The sequence below is a fragment of the Peromyscus maniculatus genome, chromosome 7 (assembly GCF_049852395.1).
Source record: "Peromyscus maniculatus bairdii isolate BWxNUB_F1_BW_parent chromosome 7, HU_Pman_BW_mat_3.1, whole genome shotgun sequence".
NCBI lineage: Eukaryota > Metazoa > Chordata > Mammalia > Rodentia > Cricetidae > Peromyscus > Peromyscus maniculatus.
Window position 1 is genome coordinate 106,060,725 of NC_134858.1, and position 15,647 is coordinate 106,076,371.

Genomic DNA, 15,647 nt, shown 5'->3' on the forward strand with positions numbered 1-15,647 from the left:
GAGCGTGGTACAGAACGCTTGCGCTTGCCTAGCAGATGGCAAGCCCTGGGCTCAGGCTCCAGCAACAAGCCGTGTGTAACGGTGCACACTTGAACTCGCATTACTTTAGAGATGGACGTTATTGTCTATTACATAATGAGTTCCAGGCCAACCTGGATCACATGAGATTCTATCCCCAAAACAAAAGCAAACAACAAAAAAATTTTAAAAATAAGGCCAGATGTGTAGCTCAGTAGAATGATTACCTTGCCCAGCATTATCAGATTATGTAATCTGAGTGTGGTGGTGCGTGCATGCCTGTCGTTCCAGCCCTTAGGAGAGGTAAAGGCAGAAGGATCAGAAATACAAGGTCATCCTTGACTATGACAAATTTGAAGCCAGCCTGGACTATATGAAGCCCTGCCCCCCCCCAAAAAAAAATAGAGCCTGGAGAGCTGGCTCAGCGGTTAAGAGCACCTGTTGCTCTTCCAGAGGACCCGGGTTCAATTCCCAGCACCCACATGGCAGCTCACAGCTGTCTGCATCTCCAGTTCCAGGGAATCCTACACCCTTTTATGGCTTCCACGGCTACCAGGTATACGTGTAGTCCACATACATGCAGGCAAAACACTCATACACATAAAAAATAAAACAACAGGGCCAGTGAGATGGCCCAGTGATTCACCTGTTGCCAAGCCTGATGACCTGAGTTCAATCTCAAGTACCCAGGTGGCAGAAGGAGCCAGCTGACATCACAGGTCCTCTGACCTCCACGCGCTTTCTGTAATCATTAAAAAAAGAATCAAGGCTGGCAGTGGTGGCTCACACCTTTAATCCCAGCACTCAGGAAACATCCAGGCAGATCGCTGTGATTTCAGCCTGGTCTGCATAGCAAGTTCCAGACCAAAACCAGAGCTACACAGTGAGACTGTTGTAAAAGCAAAAAGTCAACCCCCAGCATCACAAGAAAATAAACAATAGCAAATCTGTTGTGGCAGTAACTAACTACTTTCTTACTAAATGGAGGCTCACTCCACAGGAGGGAATTCATATTTGATACTATAAACCTGGTCAAAAGCCGGTGGATGGGTACGTCACAGGCTCCCATGGGTGAACAACAAAATATACATGATGCACCCATGTCATTGCCTTCCAATAGTTGTGTTTATGTCCATAGATCAGGGCTACTGTCAGCTTTTGTTAGAGAAGCTTTTTTATTTTATTTTTTAAGATTTATTTGCTAGCCAGGCAGTGGTGGCATATGCCTTTAATCCTAGCACTCAGGAGGCAGAGGCAGGTAGATCTCTGAGTTCGAGGCCAGCCTGATCTACAGAGTGAGTTCCAGGACAGCCAGAGCTACACAGAAAAACCCTGTCTTGAAAATTTTTAAAAATTTTTAAAAGATTTATTTATTTTATGTATATGAGTGCTCTATCTGTATATATGCCTGCATGCCAGAAGAGGGCATCAGATCCTTCTAGAGATGGCTGTGAGCCACCATGTGGGTACTGGGAATTGAACTCAGGACCTCTGGAAGAGCAGCCAGTGCTCTTAATGGCTGAGCCATCTCTCCAGTCCCAGAGAAGCTTCTTTTTGTAGTGGGCAGTGATACTGCAGAGACTCATACCTGGTCAAAGTGTGGAGAGCAGTTGACTGTTGAATGCTCAGCCCTAAAAGAGACATCCATATCAGCCCCATTCAAGGCTCAGGAAGCATCATAGGAAACAGGATGCAATAATGTGAGAACTGGAGGATGGAGTCTTTGCAGAACACTGTCTTCCGGCCATGACGTGGCTGTTGTACTATTGAACTCATAATAGCTGTGACCTGCACAAGATTTCTACAACATTTGGGCCTGTGAGCATTCTGTCATGGAGGGGCAAGGACTCATGAGGCCCTGCCCCTCCAGGAGGGGGAGACATTTTCCTTAGTTCTGTAGTCACTGGTAAGGTGCCCATGGCTTCTGTAAATAACCTCTCGCCCACCCTCCTGTAAGCAATCCTACGAAACTCACCAAGTCGCAAAAACAGACATGAAAGTTGAAGGGGGGTGGGGACAAGAGAGGCTAGTGGGGTGAGCATGATCAAATACATTATACACATGTATGAAAGTGCCATGATGAAGCATATTATTATGAATAATTAATATATGCTGATAGAAAAACAGGAACAGTACACAGTAACTCCCTTTGCCATTTTCACAACTTATTCTGAGTCTACAATTACTTCAAAACAAAAGTTTGAAAAAACAGAAGGAGGTATGTCTTCACTTTGTAGCCGCCCTGTGCTCCCGACTCTGCATCTGACTCAGAGATTCACTGTCCTCTCGTAGTACTGGGACTTATCCAGGCGATAAACCCCAACTGGCCTGTAGAGGGCTGGCATCTGTCCCCATTTGTCAGAGGACTGGAGCCAAGTCACAGTCTAGTTTCACTTTTGTTTTCCTGAAATTAGGGAGGAGCCAGGGAGGGAACTGTAACAAGCTGCACTTCGGTTACTGTTTGCACTGGTTCCGAGCCCGGCTGTGGGCTGCCTCCTCTTCTCCACTGACGCCAGCTGTGAGCATTACCTTATCCGGCCCCAGGACTGAGGATGGATGGGGAGCTATACTCGAGGCAGCTGTGAGTCTCAAGGTGGTGGGATACAGAGTCGGCTGGCCTCCAGACCTTTGGTCTCCAGCTGCCTGCCCTCCCACTTCTTAACCACAGGTATGTTCTGGGGCTGCCCGCTATGCAGAGGATCCGGGGAGCCAATGTCTTGCTATCAGGCCTGCGGGGCCTAGGAGCTGAGGTGGCCAAGAACCTGGTGCTTATGGGTGTAGGCAGCCTCACCCTGCATGATCCCCATCCCACCTGCTGGGCTGACCTGGCTGCTCAGGTGAGTCTTGGGGTCTCTATGCTCTCTCCCAGAGCAGGGCCAAAGGGGAATCTCTTTGACCAAACTACACTGTTCTGTCCTTAGTTTTTCCTCTCAGAAGAGAGCTTGGGAAGGAGCAGAGCTGAGGCCTCTCACGCGCTCTTGGCTCAGCTCAATGAAGCTGTCCAGATCTCCGTCCATACAGGTGACATCACTGAGGACCTCCTGCTGGCTTTCCAGGTACTTACCCCAGCCTCAGTTTGCATGACAGCCTGGTCATCCCTCCTGCCCTTAACAGCAAAGACAGTGGCCAGTGATTCTGGTGTCCATGTAGGTAGTGGTGCTGACTGACTCCGAACTAGAGGAGCAGCTGAAGGTGGGAGCCTTCTGCCACAAGCATGGAGTCCACTTTCTGGTGGCTGAAACCCGGGGCCTTGTCGGGTGAGGAGACTACCTGTATACCCCACCATATCACTGCCAACAGTTGCCCCCAATGCTTCCCGAGCTCCAAGCTTGCCCCATCACTCTCCACCCTGCCTCAAGCCTAGCCAAGGATCCTCTTAATTCTGGACTACAATCTCAGCCTTGTTTCTACACCTCAGTGTCCAGATCTGTTCTAGTACACCCTGTGCACCCAAATCTTAAGTCCCACATCTTTCCCAGAATTCCTTCCCCTCTGGGCCTGTCCTAGAGTGCCCACCATTATTCACAACTGATGGGCTTCCTCAGTAACTTCTGCCAACCATCCTAGGCGGTTGTTCTGTGACTTTGGTGAGGACTTCATTGTTGAGGACCCTACAGAGGTAGAACCCGTGACAGCTGCCATCCAGGACATCTCCCAGGTGGGTGCTGAGATGTAGAGATTTACCTGATATCCAGAGAAAGGTGCCAGGGCCCGTGGAAGGCAGGTATAGGCACTCTGAAATCAAACCATCTCTCACCCAGGGGTTGCCTGGCATTGTCACTCTGCGAGGAGACACCAACAGACATCCCTTCAATGATGGGGACTTGGTGACTTTCTCAGGCATCGAAGGCATGGTTGAACTGAACAGTTGCTCTCCCCAGCCTGTCCGTGTGCAGAGTAAGCCAACCTTTCTCCAACCCCTGGCTCAATGCTATGTGGAAACTACTTGTAGTTAGGGGTCCTGACTTACTAGGCTGCATTTCTTCCAGAAGATGGGTCCTTGGAGATTGGAGACACAACAGCTTTCTCCCGTTACTTGCGTGGTGGGGTTGTCACTGAAGTCAAGATGCCCAAGACTGTGAGGCATGTGAGTGCAAGTCCATCTGAGTTACATCAAGGGGTGCATAGTGTTCCAGGCCTCGTCCTGAGCTAAGCAACTCCGACCTCTACAACCCTGGCCCCCACAGAAGTCCTTGGACATAGCTCTGCTGCAGCCCCGGGTGGTGGTCCAGAATTCTCAGGAACTACAACGTGCGCACTGCCTGCATCGGGCCTTCCATGCACTGCACAAGTTCCAGCAACTTCACGGCCGGCTCCCCAAGCCCTGGGATCCCGTGAGTGGCCCCACACTGCACAATGCACAGCCTCTGCCTTCCTGGACCTCACTTTTCAGACCTCACCTCAGTGACCACTTACAGATCCAAGTCTGAACCCTAGAGGTAGATTCTGTACTCAAGAACGGGACATGAATGCCACTCTCTTGCACTGGAGGTTGTGTTCATAGCTGTACGTGGCCTACAACCTGGAGACCCTGCTTACTCCATCCTTAAGCCGTCAGAGGCAGGTTGGAAGTTGAGCTCAGATGGGTGATGCCTTCCGCATCTCTGGCTGGTGCTGGGCACCCTTTGGTAGTGCTTCCCAGCCTAGCAAACACCAGGCTTTCCCACTTAGGAGTCTGCTGCTTCCGTGGAATAGGGTGGATGGGTGCCTGCCTGAAGGCTTTGAGTGGGAGGTTAGAATTCAGACTGGGACTACTAGGCCCACGTATGCCATGCCTGAGTGCCATCCCACAGGTTGATGCGGAGGCCGTGGTGGGCCTGGCCCAGAGCCTGGAGCCACTAAAAGGGACAAAAGAAGAATCACTGGATGAGGCTCTACTTCGGAGAATTGCCCTGAGTAGTGCTGGTACCTTAAGCCCCATGGCAGCCATTCTAGGGGGCGTGGCTGCCCAGGAAGTCCTGAAGGTAGAGTAGACACAAGTGGGCAGAGGGAGGGACTGGGAAAGTGGGCAGGTCCGTGTATATGCCAGAGAGCACCCATACCAAGCAGCAGCCCTGGAGCAGTTTATCAACCCAGGTACAGCGCTCAGATGGGATCTAAGGGGATCAGGAATTAGGAGTTGGCAGAAGCCCCCAGAGTGAAGTGTCCACCCCCAGGCAATCTCCAGGAAGTTCATGCCCCTGGACCAGTGGCTGTACTTCGATGCCCTTGAATGTCTTCCAGAAGATGAGGCGCTCCTTCCCAATCCTGAGGACTGTCGTCTGGTGAGAACTGGTAGTGAAAACCTTGTTCAAAATCAGGGTTAGAGGAGAAACCTGAGAAACACTCCTGATTAAAGAGCTCAGTGAATGACACACAGCACAGACACCAGCCATCACTGGCCATCGTCTGTGTTCCCTAGAGAAACTGCAGATACGATGGGCAAATTGCTGTGTTTGGGACCGGTTTTCAGGAGAAACTGAGCTGCCAACACTATCTCTTGGTGAGCTGAGGGATGATGGTGGGGATGTCTTGGGGAAATTCAGGCCAAGTGCCCTGGATAAGACTGTTCCTGCCGGCAGGTGGGAGCTGGTGCCATCGGCTGTGAGATGCTCAAAGGTTTTGCCCTAGTGGGCCTGGGAGTCGGGGCTAATGGAGGCGTGACTGTGGCTGACATGGACCACATAGAACGCTCCAACCTCAGCAGGCAGTTCCTCTTCAGGCCTCAGGACATTGGGGTGAGTGCCAGTCCCTCTTACATCCTTGAGTCTCGGGTTGCTTTCTCATAATGTACCCATTTCCTCTCTTCCCAGAGGCCCAAGGCAGAGGTGGCTGTAACAGCAGCCCAGCGTCTAAACCCAGACCTAAACGTGACCTCGTGTACCTACCCGCTGGATCCCACCACAGAGCACATCTATGGTGACGACTTCTTCTCCAGGGTGGACGGCGTGGTTGCTGCTTTGGACAGCTTCGAGGCCCGTGAGTGCCTAACTTAGAGCCGAGCCCCTTGCCCAAGGCACTGGCAGTCTCACCCCAGACCCTATCCCCTTTGGCCAGGGCACTATGTTGCTGCCCGATGCACCCACTACCTGAGACCACTGCTGGAGGCGGGCACACGGGGAACCCGGGGGAGTGCTTCAGTGTTTGTGCCGAATGTGACCGATGCCTACAAGGGTCCTGCCTCAGCTGCAGCGTCGGAGGGTGCTTCCTATCCTCTGTGCACCTTGCGGTATTTCCCCAGCACAGTGGAGCACATCCTGCAGGTGAGTGTATCCCACCCTACCCATCTCCGGTCCTCAAACGGCAGATGTGTTCTTCATCTAATACCTTAACACCCTCCCCTCCCCCACAGTGGGCCCGGGATGAATTTGAGGGACTCTTCAGACAATCTGCAGAGACCATCAACTGCTACCAAGAGTAAGGCCGACCACAGAGGTAGCTGGGAGTCCCGGACTCCAGGCACAGAGTTCAGCCTCAAACGTCCTCCTTTCTCTGCAGGACAGGCACTTCCGTGTTGGCCATGGATCGGACAACCTTACTGCGGCAAGTGATGGGTGTCCTGAAAATGCGCCCACGGACCTGGCAAGACTGCGTGGCGTGGGCTCTAGGCCACTGGCAACTCTGCTTCCATGACGGCATTGTAGAGCTGCTGAGACACCTCCCATGTGATAAAGTAGGTAGTCAGTGGCTGGGCAGCTGATGTGCCAGGCTCCAGACTGAGCCCAGCAGCCTCTGTTTCCTCAGGTGCTTCAGGATGGAACTCTGTTCTGGTCGGGATCCAAAAGGTGTCCACAGCCCTTGCAATTTGACCCCAACCAAGTGAGTGCAGTCCTTGGACATGAGTCCCCTTAGAGAAGAGGTAGCCACCTGTACCTTCTGTTAAGATGCCGGAAGGGAGCCACGCTTGAGCAAATGTGGGTGTCTGTACTTGGGACAGTCAGGCATTCGAACATGTCCACAAAAGGGCAGTGAACCCCATCCCACGTGCCCACGAATCCGCTCCTGCTCTCTGCCTGGCTCCAGGGCATGCATTTCCTCTACGTGCTGGCTGCTGCCAACCTGTATTCACAAATGCATGGGCTGCCTGGCTCACGAGACCAGACTGCACTCAGGGAACTGCTGAGGCTGCTGCCAGAGCCTGATTCCGCGCACCCCAACCTCATCTCTGCTGACACTTTAACTCCTGCTGAGCTTGGTGAGATTCTGGTCTAAACAGTCGTTTGAGGCTTGCCATGCCCGCGCCCCCCCCCCATCTCGTCAACCCCCTCTGGGCCTCTTTGCTGCTTGGTTTATCTCCATCCCGTGGCCCCTCAGTAGGTTCTCTCTCTGCTGCCTAAAACATATTCCAGGTCTCTTGAGAGACTTTTGGAATTGAAAAGAAAAAAATGTTCTGCAGAGTGCCTAGCTGTGGTCCCCAGGTTAGGACAGAGTCACGAGGTAATCACAGGGGCAAAGAGTGGGACTGCAAGGAAGTCAATTGCCCATCAGTGAGGGAGTCCTTGATCTGATCAAGCGGCAGCGAATGGCAGGTTAGGCAGAGACCACGGAGGGACACAGGCTCTAGAGTACAGGAAATGAGCTAAGGACTGATCCCATGCCCTGCTCCCTGACAGGCCCCGAGCAGTTGAAGGAACTGCAGGAATCCTTAGAAGACTGGAGCAAGGGCCCTCCGCTGAAACCTGTGCTGTTTGGGAAGGTAGGACCCCAAGTGGGGGTGAAGAACTGGGCTGGGGAAGGTAAGGAGACGGGGTAGTCGAGAACCCCAGTTTCCTTCCCTCAAGGCCATGGGAGCGGCCCCCGCCCCATGCACCTCATCTGCACCGTGTGGTAAAGGAGAAGATGGTAGCTACCCACTCACAAAACCGTACAAAGACCAGTCAGTGGCATCCAGTTGGCCATGGGGAGGGATACCACCGCAGAGCCAATACCTCCGTGACAGGGACGCCACCTCAGCGCTAACACTGCTGTGACTTGGGCCTGCAGGAGGATGACGACAACTTCCACGAGGACTTTGTGGTTGCAGCGTCTAACTTGCGAGCTCAGAACTACGGGATCCTACTGGTCAGCCGTGCTCAGGTAGCTCCGCCCCTTTGGGGCTCAGGCCTGGAAGTGAGAGCCAAATCTTAGTCCTCAACCTTGAGCCCTGACTAAGTGCCCTGTTCTTGACAGATCAAGCAAACCGTGGGCCAGATTATCCCAGCTGTTGCCACCAGTACAGCAGTTGTGGCGGGCTTATTAGGCCTGGAGCTGTATAAGGTGGTGAGTGGGCCACGGCCCCTTAGTACCTTCCGTCAAAGCTATCTGCACCTGGCTGAAAACTACTTCATCCGATCAGTGCCTTCCGCCCCAGCCCTCCAGTCGGTGAGCCCCTGATACCCTACCCCCGTGCCCATTAGACCTGAGTTCTCCCTTTACCCATCCAAGCAGAGTCCTCTCTCTAACTGTGGGCTCTCTCCAGGCCCCAGACGACAGGGGAATCCTCTAGACTCCCCCCAGCTCCCTTCCTGCTATGAAGCCAGGCTGGGAGCTGTCAGACACAGGAAATAGCCATCAGCCATTCCCCCCCAACCCCCCTGCAGTCCAGGGTCTGGGGGAGCTGCAGCTTTAACTCATTAGTGGAGCCAGACATCCCCCACAGCCCCCTCCTTCTCAATAATATCCTGGTGGGAGGGAGTAGGGAGGGGCAAGCATAGACTCAGCCCCAGGAAGTCTAGCCTCCCTCTGTGGAGCCTTGTTCTGTCCACCTCAAGCCAAGTTAAAGGGCACCAGGCCTGCTACCGTGAGTGTGGGTCTCAAGCCTCTAGGAGAGCATGTTTACGCTAACAGATAGGGGTCCATCAAGGTCTGGGCAGCCCTGGTGTGTGAACATGGAGGGACCAAGTTTACACATCTGTGCGCCAGATGGGAGAGCAAGCTCTTCCTCAATGTGAACATTCATGGCTGTGCATGTGGAAACATACGTGGGTGCTGTTGGCTTTGTTGTGTGGGTGTTCCTACGGCGGCAGGATGGTCCTGTCTCCAGCTGTGTGCCCAGGCTCTGCCACAGCTGGCTGAGGGACAGGAAAGGGGGTAGAAGGAATGCCCTCACCAGGGGAGAGGACAGAGGTCACTAGTTAGCCTAGGGTCCCTCTGGGCAAGCACACAGAGTGCTTTTGTGAGGTGCCCCACTGTTAACCAGCACAGAGACTGCCTTTGTCCATGGAATGGGGGTGGGTACGAGTCCCCATCTTGCCTCTAGCCTAGTCTCAGCTCGACCCCAGTATGTTTTCTGAGGGTTGGCAGGACCCCTTTGTCCTGGACTCTGGATGTCTGCTACATCTGTCCTCAGCTATAGATACCAGGACTCTTCAACTGGGAAAAAGATGGGATAAGAATAAAAGCTTCTGTAGACTGTCTCTGTGAGGATCTCTGGGTCAGTAGGGTTCCATTGTGGCCGTGTCCTTGGTTTTCACATGCCCGTGAGCAGTCCAAAGCCCTGTATGTAAGGGCTGGAGAGCAGAATGAGCTGCATCCTCCCGCTCCCAGCCTCCCCTTTGAGGAACAAGCAGTTTTATCGGAGACTGCAGCAGCCCAGCCCCAGCTTCCTCAGGAAGCAGCCCCCCCCCCCCCACCGCCTCCAACTGGCCTGTGTGATGGATGTCTGTTTCCCTGTACAGGGCCCCATAGCTCCATTTCCTGTGCTGGCCCCAGCCTGGGTGGGGAGGGGGGCTGAGACTCTGGGCCCAGATCCCACCTTCCACCCCCCACCTCTTGGCTCCGGCTTCCTGCCTCTGGAACAGCTCCTCCTCTAGGAAAAGCTGCTAGTAACTGGGCCAGGGGTTGCAGATTTGTGCGAGAAATCTCTAATTCCTCCTCACCTCCATCCCGTAGTTCCATCACCTGAAATGGACCTGTTGGTGCCGCCTGAAGGTGCCCGCTGGGCAGCCTGAGAGGACCCTGGAATCACTGCTGGCCCATATCCAGGTATGCCCCGCCTCCTCTCTGCCCCAGGCCCAGCCCAGCCTGGCCCCATGAGTGTCTGACGTATGTATTTTAGAAAGAGTACGGACTAAAGGTGAAGATGCTGCTGCATGGCCAGGCTGTTCTCTACTCTGCACAGTGGTCATCTGAGAAGCAGACTCAGCGCCTGGGCCTCAGGTGAGCCAGGACTTGACCACAGGCAGGCCTGACCATGTCCCTGGATGTTGAGGACGGGTGACAGCCGCTTTTCCTCCACCCCATCCTAGGCCCCTCACACCTTCTTGAAGCAGTCTTCCACCAAATGGGGCCAACAAATGGGCTGGGGGGTGGGGTGGGGCTAAGAGCCTGAGAAAGAGGACTTCAGTAGCTGTCTGCTTGGCCAGCCCCCCTGGCTCCCCATACACTGCCCAGCCCCCCTTTCACATCCTACTCCCAAGGGACCCACAGCTTCCTGCCTCCTGGCTGCCCCACCAGCTGCTCCTAAAATAGTTTCAGATGTTTCCTGCCGTGAGCCGCTCCTGCTCCTGCTCCTGCTTGGGGCTCCTGAGGCGCACCAGCACCCTCTAGTCCACACTAGGTTGCCCTCGGTCTGCCTCAGCTCACCTACCAAGTCTCCCCTAAACCCCCTCCCATACCAGGGTCACAGAACTGGTTCGGCAAGTGACCAGCTGGGAGCCTGAGCCTGGGCAGCGGGTTCTGGTGTTGGAGCTGAGCTGTGAGGGTGAGGAGGACGAAACTGTCTTCCCACCTCTGCATTATGAGCTGCGACAAGGGAGCCACCACCCCGCCACCCGGCCATAACCAACTCGATATAAAATCCCTGCATCTCGAGCTCACGCCAGATACTCCAACAATAAAAGCGTGTTGAAGGAAGTAGAGAAGATGGATTCCAGAACATGGATGGCGTGTGAGATGGGCAAGACAGGGACCCTGGAAAGGAGAGGGAAGATTCTAGATTGGCCTGTCTTGGTTTGCTCCACAGGGTTGGGGATGCTTCCTGAAGCCTCAGGAGTACGGAACCAACAGTCTAGAAAAAAGGCCTTTATTGTCCCTGGCTGGAGGGCAGGGTCAGAGGTAGCTGACATCATTATAGATGATAGGTTGTCGGCTGCGACAGTTCATGAGGGCTGCAAATCGTGAGATGTCCGCAGGCAGGTCAGGTTCTGGACGAGGTGGGCATGACAGTCGCTTTCCTGCCATAGCTGCCCGGCGAGCCCTGGCCAGCCGACGCCGAAGCTGCTCCGAGAGGCCAAGCAGGAACTGAGGGGGTCGGGCACGGGCTCGGGGTACACCTCCATCACCCCCCTCACTGGCTGCCTCAGGCAGCTCCATCCAGTTGTGAACCAAATCAGCAAAACAGTTATCCCCTAGCACCAGGGGCTGCCTACTACGGCCCCTGTTCAGCAGGGCTGCCGTCCAGTCCTCTGCTTCCAATCCCTGCCAGTGTTCCAGGCAAGCGTCCGGAGTGGACTTGGGCCTCGGACGGTGGGCAGGTGTTATGCCACTTACAGCTGCCCTGCTGCGCAGGGGGAGGTCACTGACTGAGAAACGCTGGCTCTGAGGTGGCCGTTCTGAGGGTGCGTGACGCCGGGGTACAGACAGCTCTTCCTCTCGCCAAGTACTGCCTGACACCTCTGAAAAGCCAGAGTCCCAGTCTAGGGCATGTTCCCTAGGACACCCCAAGGGTACACCCCTGTCTTCAGCTCCCAAGGCTTCCTCTTCCTCCTCCTCTTCCACACAGCAGACGGAGTCCTCTTCCAGAGCATCTGAGGCCCTGAAGTGGCGGTTGGGCTGTACACTTGGATCGGTTTTGGGTTTCGGTTGCAATGGGCCAGGCACTGGAGGTGAGCCTGTGTCCCGACCACACAACTGAAGGGAAAGAGAGAGCAGAAGTCAGAGAGGGATTTCTTATCGCCCCTTAGTGTCTGACCAAGCCAGCCCTGAACGGAGGGTTCCCAAGGACTTGCTTGGAAAAGCCTCTGGGCAGCAAGGCGGAACTGTAAGCACAGGGCCCACATGGAGGCACTGGCACTCGAGGCTCATGTGGCTCCCATCCGCCCGAGCTGGTGGCTGTCCTGCAGGCTGCAGCACGCAGGGCCGGGCAAGTCAGCACGCGCCACCAGGGCAGGCAGGCAGGCAGGGTAGAGGAAGGAGGTACAGGCCAGCCCATGGTAGGGGATGTCCACAGTAGCACAGCACTTCTTTAGGCCCTTGGCGCTCCCTGCCAGTCCCCCAAAGAAACTTCTCTGCCGACTATCGACTATCGTCCCCCGCCGCCGGCAGGGCCAGCTGGGCGCCTGTTACCTGATGCCCAGAACAGCTCCCAACCGTCAGAAACCCGAAGCGGGCCATCTGGGCCATCTGCACCGCGCTGCCCTGCCCCCATCCTGGCTCGGATGGGCACCCGGAGCCCACTCCGTACCCGCTTGTTGTTCCAGCCAGGCGGCAGCCACGCACCCCACACACATCCTCACAACCACACCCACCCCAAAGCCTCACCAGTTCCCAGCGGAGCTGGCTCAGGAAGCTGTCAAGCCGAGCGCTGTGCATGTTAGCGCTGGTGCGGTAGCCCTCTCCAGGTCGTCCGGCTCGATCACCCGCGGAAGCAGCGCAGAGTGGGCCAGGTCGGCCCGCCAGCGGCGTCCTCACCCTCGCCTTACTTCCAGGCTCCTCGCTCTCGGTAGCTCCCGCCGCTGCCGCCCCAACATCTGGCAGCCGCGCCCCGCCCCGCCTCCCGCGCCCCAGCCAATGGAGGCGGGGCGGGCTGAAGATGTCCTACCCTTCTGAGCCCCGCCCTCCAGCTCCGCACTGCCAAGGAGCCGGGCTGTAGCACCTCGGGAGACACTAGGGCAGCTCAGGACCCCCTGGTGTCTCCAAAGGTTTAGCTGACCCTGCGTGACGCAGGACAGACACGACCTCCTCCCGCCCCCGCGCGTTCGTCCAGTGGTCTCAGCTTTTCAATTTGTTCCCTGGGGAAATAGCGGTCTCTAGTACTGGGGCCCCGAAGCGACGCCCACGTGTGGGCACTGCGCCCGATCGTCTGATCTGACCAGATGTGGCCCACTCGGGGTCTGTCAAGGCTGGCCTTGGCAATCCTTGATAATGATAGGACTGGGATTCCGTGCGGTGACTACTCCGCGAAGAGCCTTAAGGCAGGCAGTAAGGGAAGGGCCACGGCTAAGCCCCTCCGGCATCCCTCTTGCCCGGTCTGAGCCGAGGTAGGCTAGACCGCCCTCTAGCGGGCATCGCGGGGCTATGGTCTACAGCTCCACTTCCCAGAACCATCAGCCAATGGGTTTCGTGCGGAAATGGAAAAGAAAAACTGCTCTTTGGCCGGGCGGTGGTGGCACACGCCTTTAATCCCAGCACTCGGGAGGCAGAGGCAGGCGGATCTCTGTGAGTTCGAGGCCAGCCTGGGCTACCAAGTGAGTTCCAGGAAAGGCGCAAAGCTACACAGAGAAACCCTGTCTCGAAAAACCAAAAAAAAAAAAAAAAAAAAAAACTGCTCTTTGGCCAGAATATTCAGAGCCTTTCCCCTAAGACTATTCCATAATCAAAGGTGGAGCCTAATGAGACAGACTGGACCTATCAGCAGATGGAAAATATAGGAGCATGAGGGCAATAAGTTCAGTTGAGAGATGGGAGTCTTTAAAAGACGTGGCTGAGCCGGGAGGTGGTGCCACAGGCCTTTAATCTCAGCACTCGAGAGGCATAGGCGGGCAGATCTCTGTGAGTTCCAGGTCAGTCAGCATTGTTACCCCGAGAAACCCTGTCTCGAAAAACAACAACAACAGATGTGGCTGACATCGTTATGCAACTGGATTCAATTCTTTTAAGTCCACTGGGGAGGAGCATTTTAGACGAAAGGGTCTGCCAATATAAAGGACATCAAGGAACAGGAGCTAGGTAGACCGAGCTAAGGAAGACACAGATGTGTGTGACGGGTGGGAAGAAGTCATCAAAACCAAGCTTTCAGCAGCCTTATGGGAAACTCTGGGTTTTATTTTTGGTGCCATGAGGAGCATGGAACTTTTTTCAGGGAATGACCAGTGCTGGTTCCTGTGAGATACAGTTGTTTCGGGAGAATGACTCTGTAATCAGAGCCGAGGTTCTACCCCTTATCCCAGGCAAGGGTATGTGTATGGAAGCCTAGTTCTGGGCCCAGAGAGTAAACAGAAGCATCATTTTAGAGCAGTGGTTCTTAACCTTGCTAATGCTGTGACCCTTTAATACATACAGTTCCTCATGTTGTGGTGACCCCCAACCATAAAATTATTTTGTTGCTACTTTATAACTGTAATTTTTGTTTCATTTTGTTTTCCAAGACAAGGTTTCCCTGTATAGCCTAGAACTCACTATGAAGACCAGGTTGGCCCCGAACTCAGGGATCTGCCTGCCTCTGCTTCTCCAGTGCTGGGATTTAAAGGTGTGTGTCACCACACCTGGCCATAACTGTAATTTTGCTACTGTTATGAATTGTAATGTAAATATCTGACATGGGTCCCCCAACAGGGTCATGCCCCACATGTTGAGAACTGCTGTTATAAAGTATGTTTTGGAGCTGAAATCTAGCCTGATTGATACATAGATGCAGTCAGGGAAAGCAAAACATGAGATGTGGATTCCAAGTTCCAGTCTGAACAGCTGGCTGGATGAAACTGCATTAAAAACATCCAGTAGAATCTTCTTGTTCCTTTCCCCCATCAAATCTTGCTTTGCTGGTCTTGACGGTCACAAAAACGGAAGAGTATACTGAAGCTGACAGACGTCACAGCCACATAGTCTGCTGTAGGCACGTGGGCCAGGCTCGAGCAGTCCTGAACTCTCTATGTAAAAATGGGATAATCTGCCGGGCGGTGGTGGCGCACGCCTTTAATCCCAGCACTTGGGAGGCAGAGCCAGGCGGATCTCTGTGAGTTCAAGGCCAGCCTGGACTACCAAGTGAGTCCCAGGAAAGGCGCAAAGCTACACAGAGAAACCCTGTCTTGAAAAACCAAAAAAAAAAAAAAAAAAAAAAAAAAAAAGGGATAATCTGATAACTGAAAAGGGGAATGTGAAGCTATGGTCGGCTATAGCAGTTGCTGCTAAATACTTGGGGAAGTCTTTCTTATTTTTGAATTTTGTTTTGGTTTTTAAAGGGCTATGTAACAAATGGAGGGGCCCTCATCTGTGAAGGGGCCCTCTTCTGTGAAGGGGCCCTCATCTGTGAAGGGGCCCTCATCTGTGATCTGGCCTACAGTTGGAAAAACATCCCTGGAAGGGACAGGCAGGTAAAAGGACAGCTCTGAAAGCAGAAAGTTTCGGTTGTATAATGTACACACATGTAACTAGATCAATAAAGTTTTTTTTTTTCAATCTAGTAAAAACTGGAAAGAGAGGCCGGAGAGATGACTCAGCAGTTAAGAGCACTGGCTGTGCTTGTAGAGGACCCCCATTTGTGAGACAGCTCACAACTGTCTATAGCTCTAGTTCCAGGGGATCTGATGCCTTCTTCTGGTGGATTCTGCAGGCACTACACAAACATGCTTCACAGAAATACATGCAGGCAAAACACCCAGATAGATAGATACACACATACATTTTTTAAAAAAGAAAAGAAAAAGAGACTTGTGGAATATTTCTTTAACTAGGCAAAGATTATTACATTTGTTAATGTTATGGAATATTACTTTAACTGTGTGAAAGCGTGT

General features: G+C 53.8%; 2 protein-coding genes across 6 annotated transcripts; one reads left to right on the forward strand and one right to left on the reverse strand.

The window, feature by feature from the left end:
- The first annotated feature begins 2,434 nt into the window (after positions 1-2,434).
- On the forward strand, positions 2,435-10,830 carry Uba7 (ubiquitin like modifier activating enzyme 7). Of its 5 annotated transcripts, none has more exons than XM_042281629.2 (24): positions 2,435-2,599; positions 2,687-2,855; positions 2,940-3,074; positions 3,169-3,275; positions 3,586-3,676; positions 3,780-3,915; positions 4,008-4,105; positions 4,206-4,352; positions 4,812-4,982; positions 5,175-5,282; positions 5,420-5,500; positions 5,580-5,735; positions 5,811-5,976; positions 6,055-6,260; positions 6,350-6,414; positions 6,496-6,670; positions 6,727-6,816; positions 7,021-7,192; positions 7,611-7,693; positions 7,981-8,073; positions 8,167-8,358; positions 9,868-9,960; positions 10,034-10,134; positions 10,596-10,830. In XM_042281629.2, exons 1-24 carry the CDS (start codon positions 2,571-2,573, stop codon positions 10,756-10,758), a joined length of 3,027 nt encoding a protein of 1,008 aa, XP_042137563.2. In that variant the 5' UTR covers positions 2,435-2,570; the 3' UTR covers positions 10,759-10,830. The 5 variants fall into 5 exon arrangements, with proteins under 5 accessions (XP_042137563.2, XP_006978401.3, XP_042137564.2 ...); XM_006978339.4 differs by having other exon boundaries at positions 6,742-6,816; XM_042281630.2 differs by having other exon boundaries at positions 4,011-4,105.
- Positions 10,831-10,983: 153 nt separating this feature from the next.
- Inka1 (inka box actin regulator 1) lies at positions 10,984-12,689 on the reverse strand. Its single transcript, XM_006978338.4, has 2 exons — positions 12,457-12,689; positions 10,984-11,826 (listed from the first exon to the last, which is right to left on the reverse strand). The coding sequence occupies exons 1-2, from the start codon at positions 12,505-12,507 to the stop codon at positions 11,026-11,028; spliced, it is 852 nt and encodes a 283-aa protein (XP_006978400.1). The 5' UTR covers positions 12,508-12,689; the 3' UTR covers positions 10,984-11,025.
- Positions 12,690-15,647: the final 2,958 nt, after the last annotated feature.

What these genes read in the sequence shown, in the direction of transcription:
- Inka1 (XM_006978338.4), bottom strand. Translation starts at nt 12,507, where the DNA reads ATGCACAGCGCTCGGCTTGACAGCTTCCTGAGCCAGCTCCGCTGGGAA. An exon ending in GCCAGCTCCGCTGGGAACTG is followed by an intron (nt 11,827 to 12,456) that starts GTGAGGCTTTGG and finishes CTTTCCCTTCAG; the next exon opens with TTGTGTGGTCGGGACACAGG.
- Uba7 (XM_042281629.2), top strand. Translation starts at nt 2,571, where the DNA reads ATGGATGGGGAGCTATACTCGAGGCAGCT. An exon ending in TCCCCAAGCCCTGGGATCCC is followed by an intron (nt 4,353 to 4,811) that starts GTGAGTGGCCCC and finishes GCCATCCCACAG; the next exon opens with GTTGATGCGGAGGCCGTGGT. An exon ending in TCAGGCCTCAGGACATTGGG is followed by an intron (nt 5,736 to 5,810) that starts GTGAGTGCCAGT and finishes CTCTCTTCCCAG; the next exon opens with AGGCCCAAGGCAGAGGTGGC.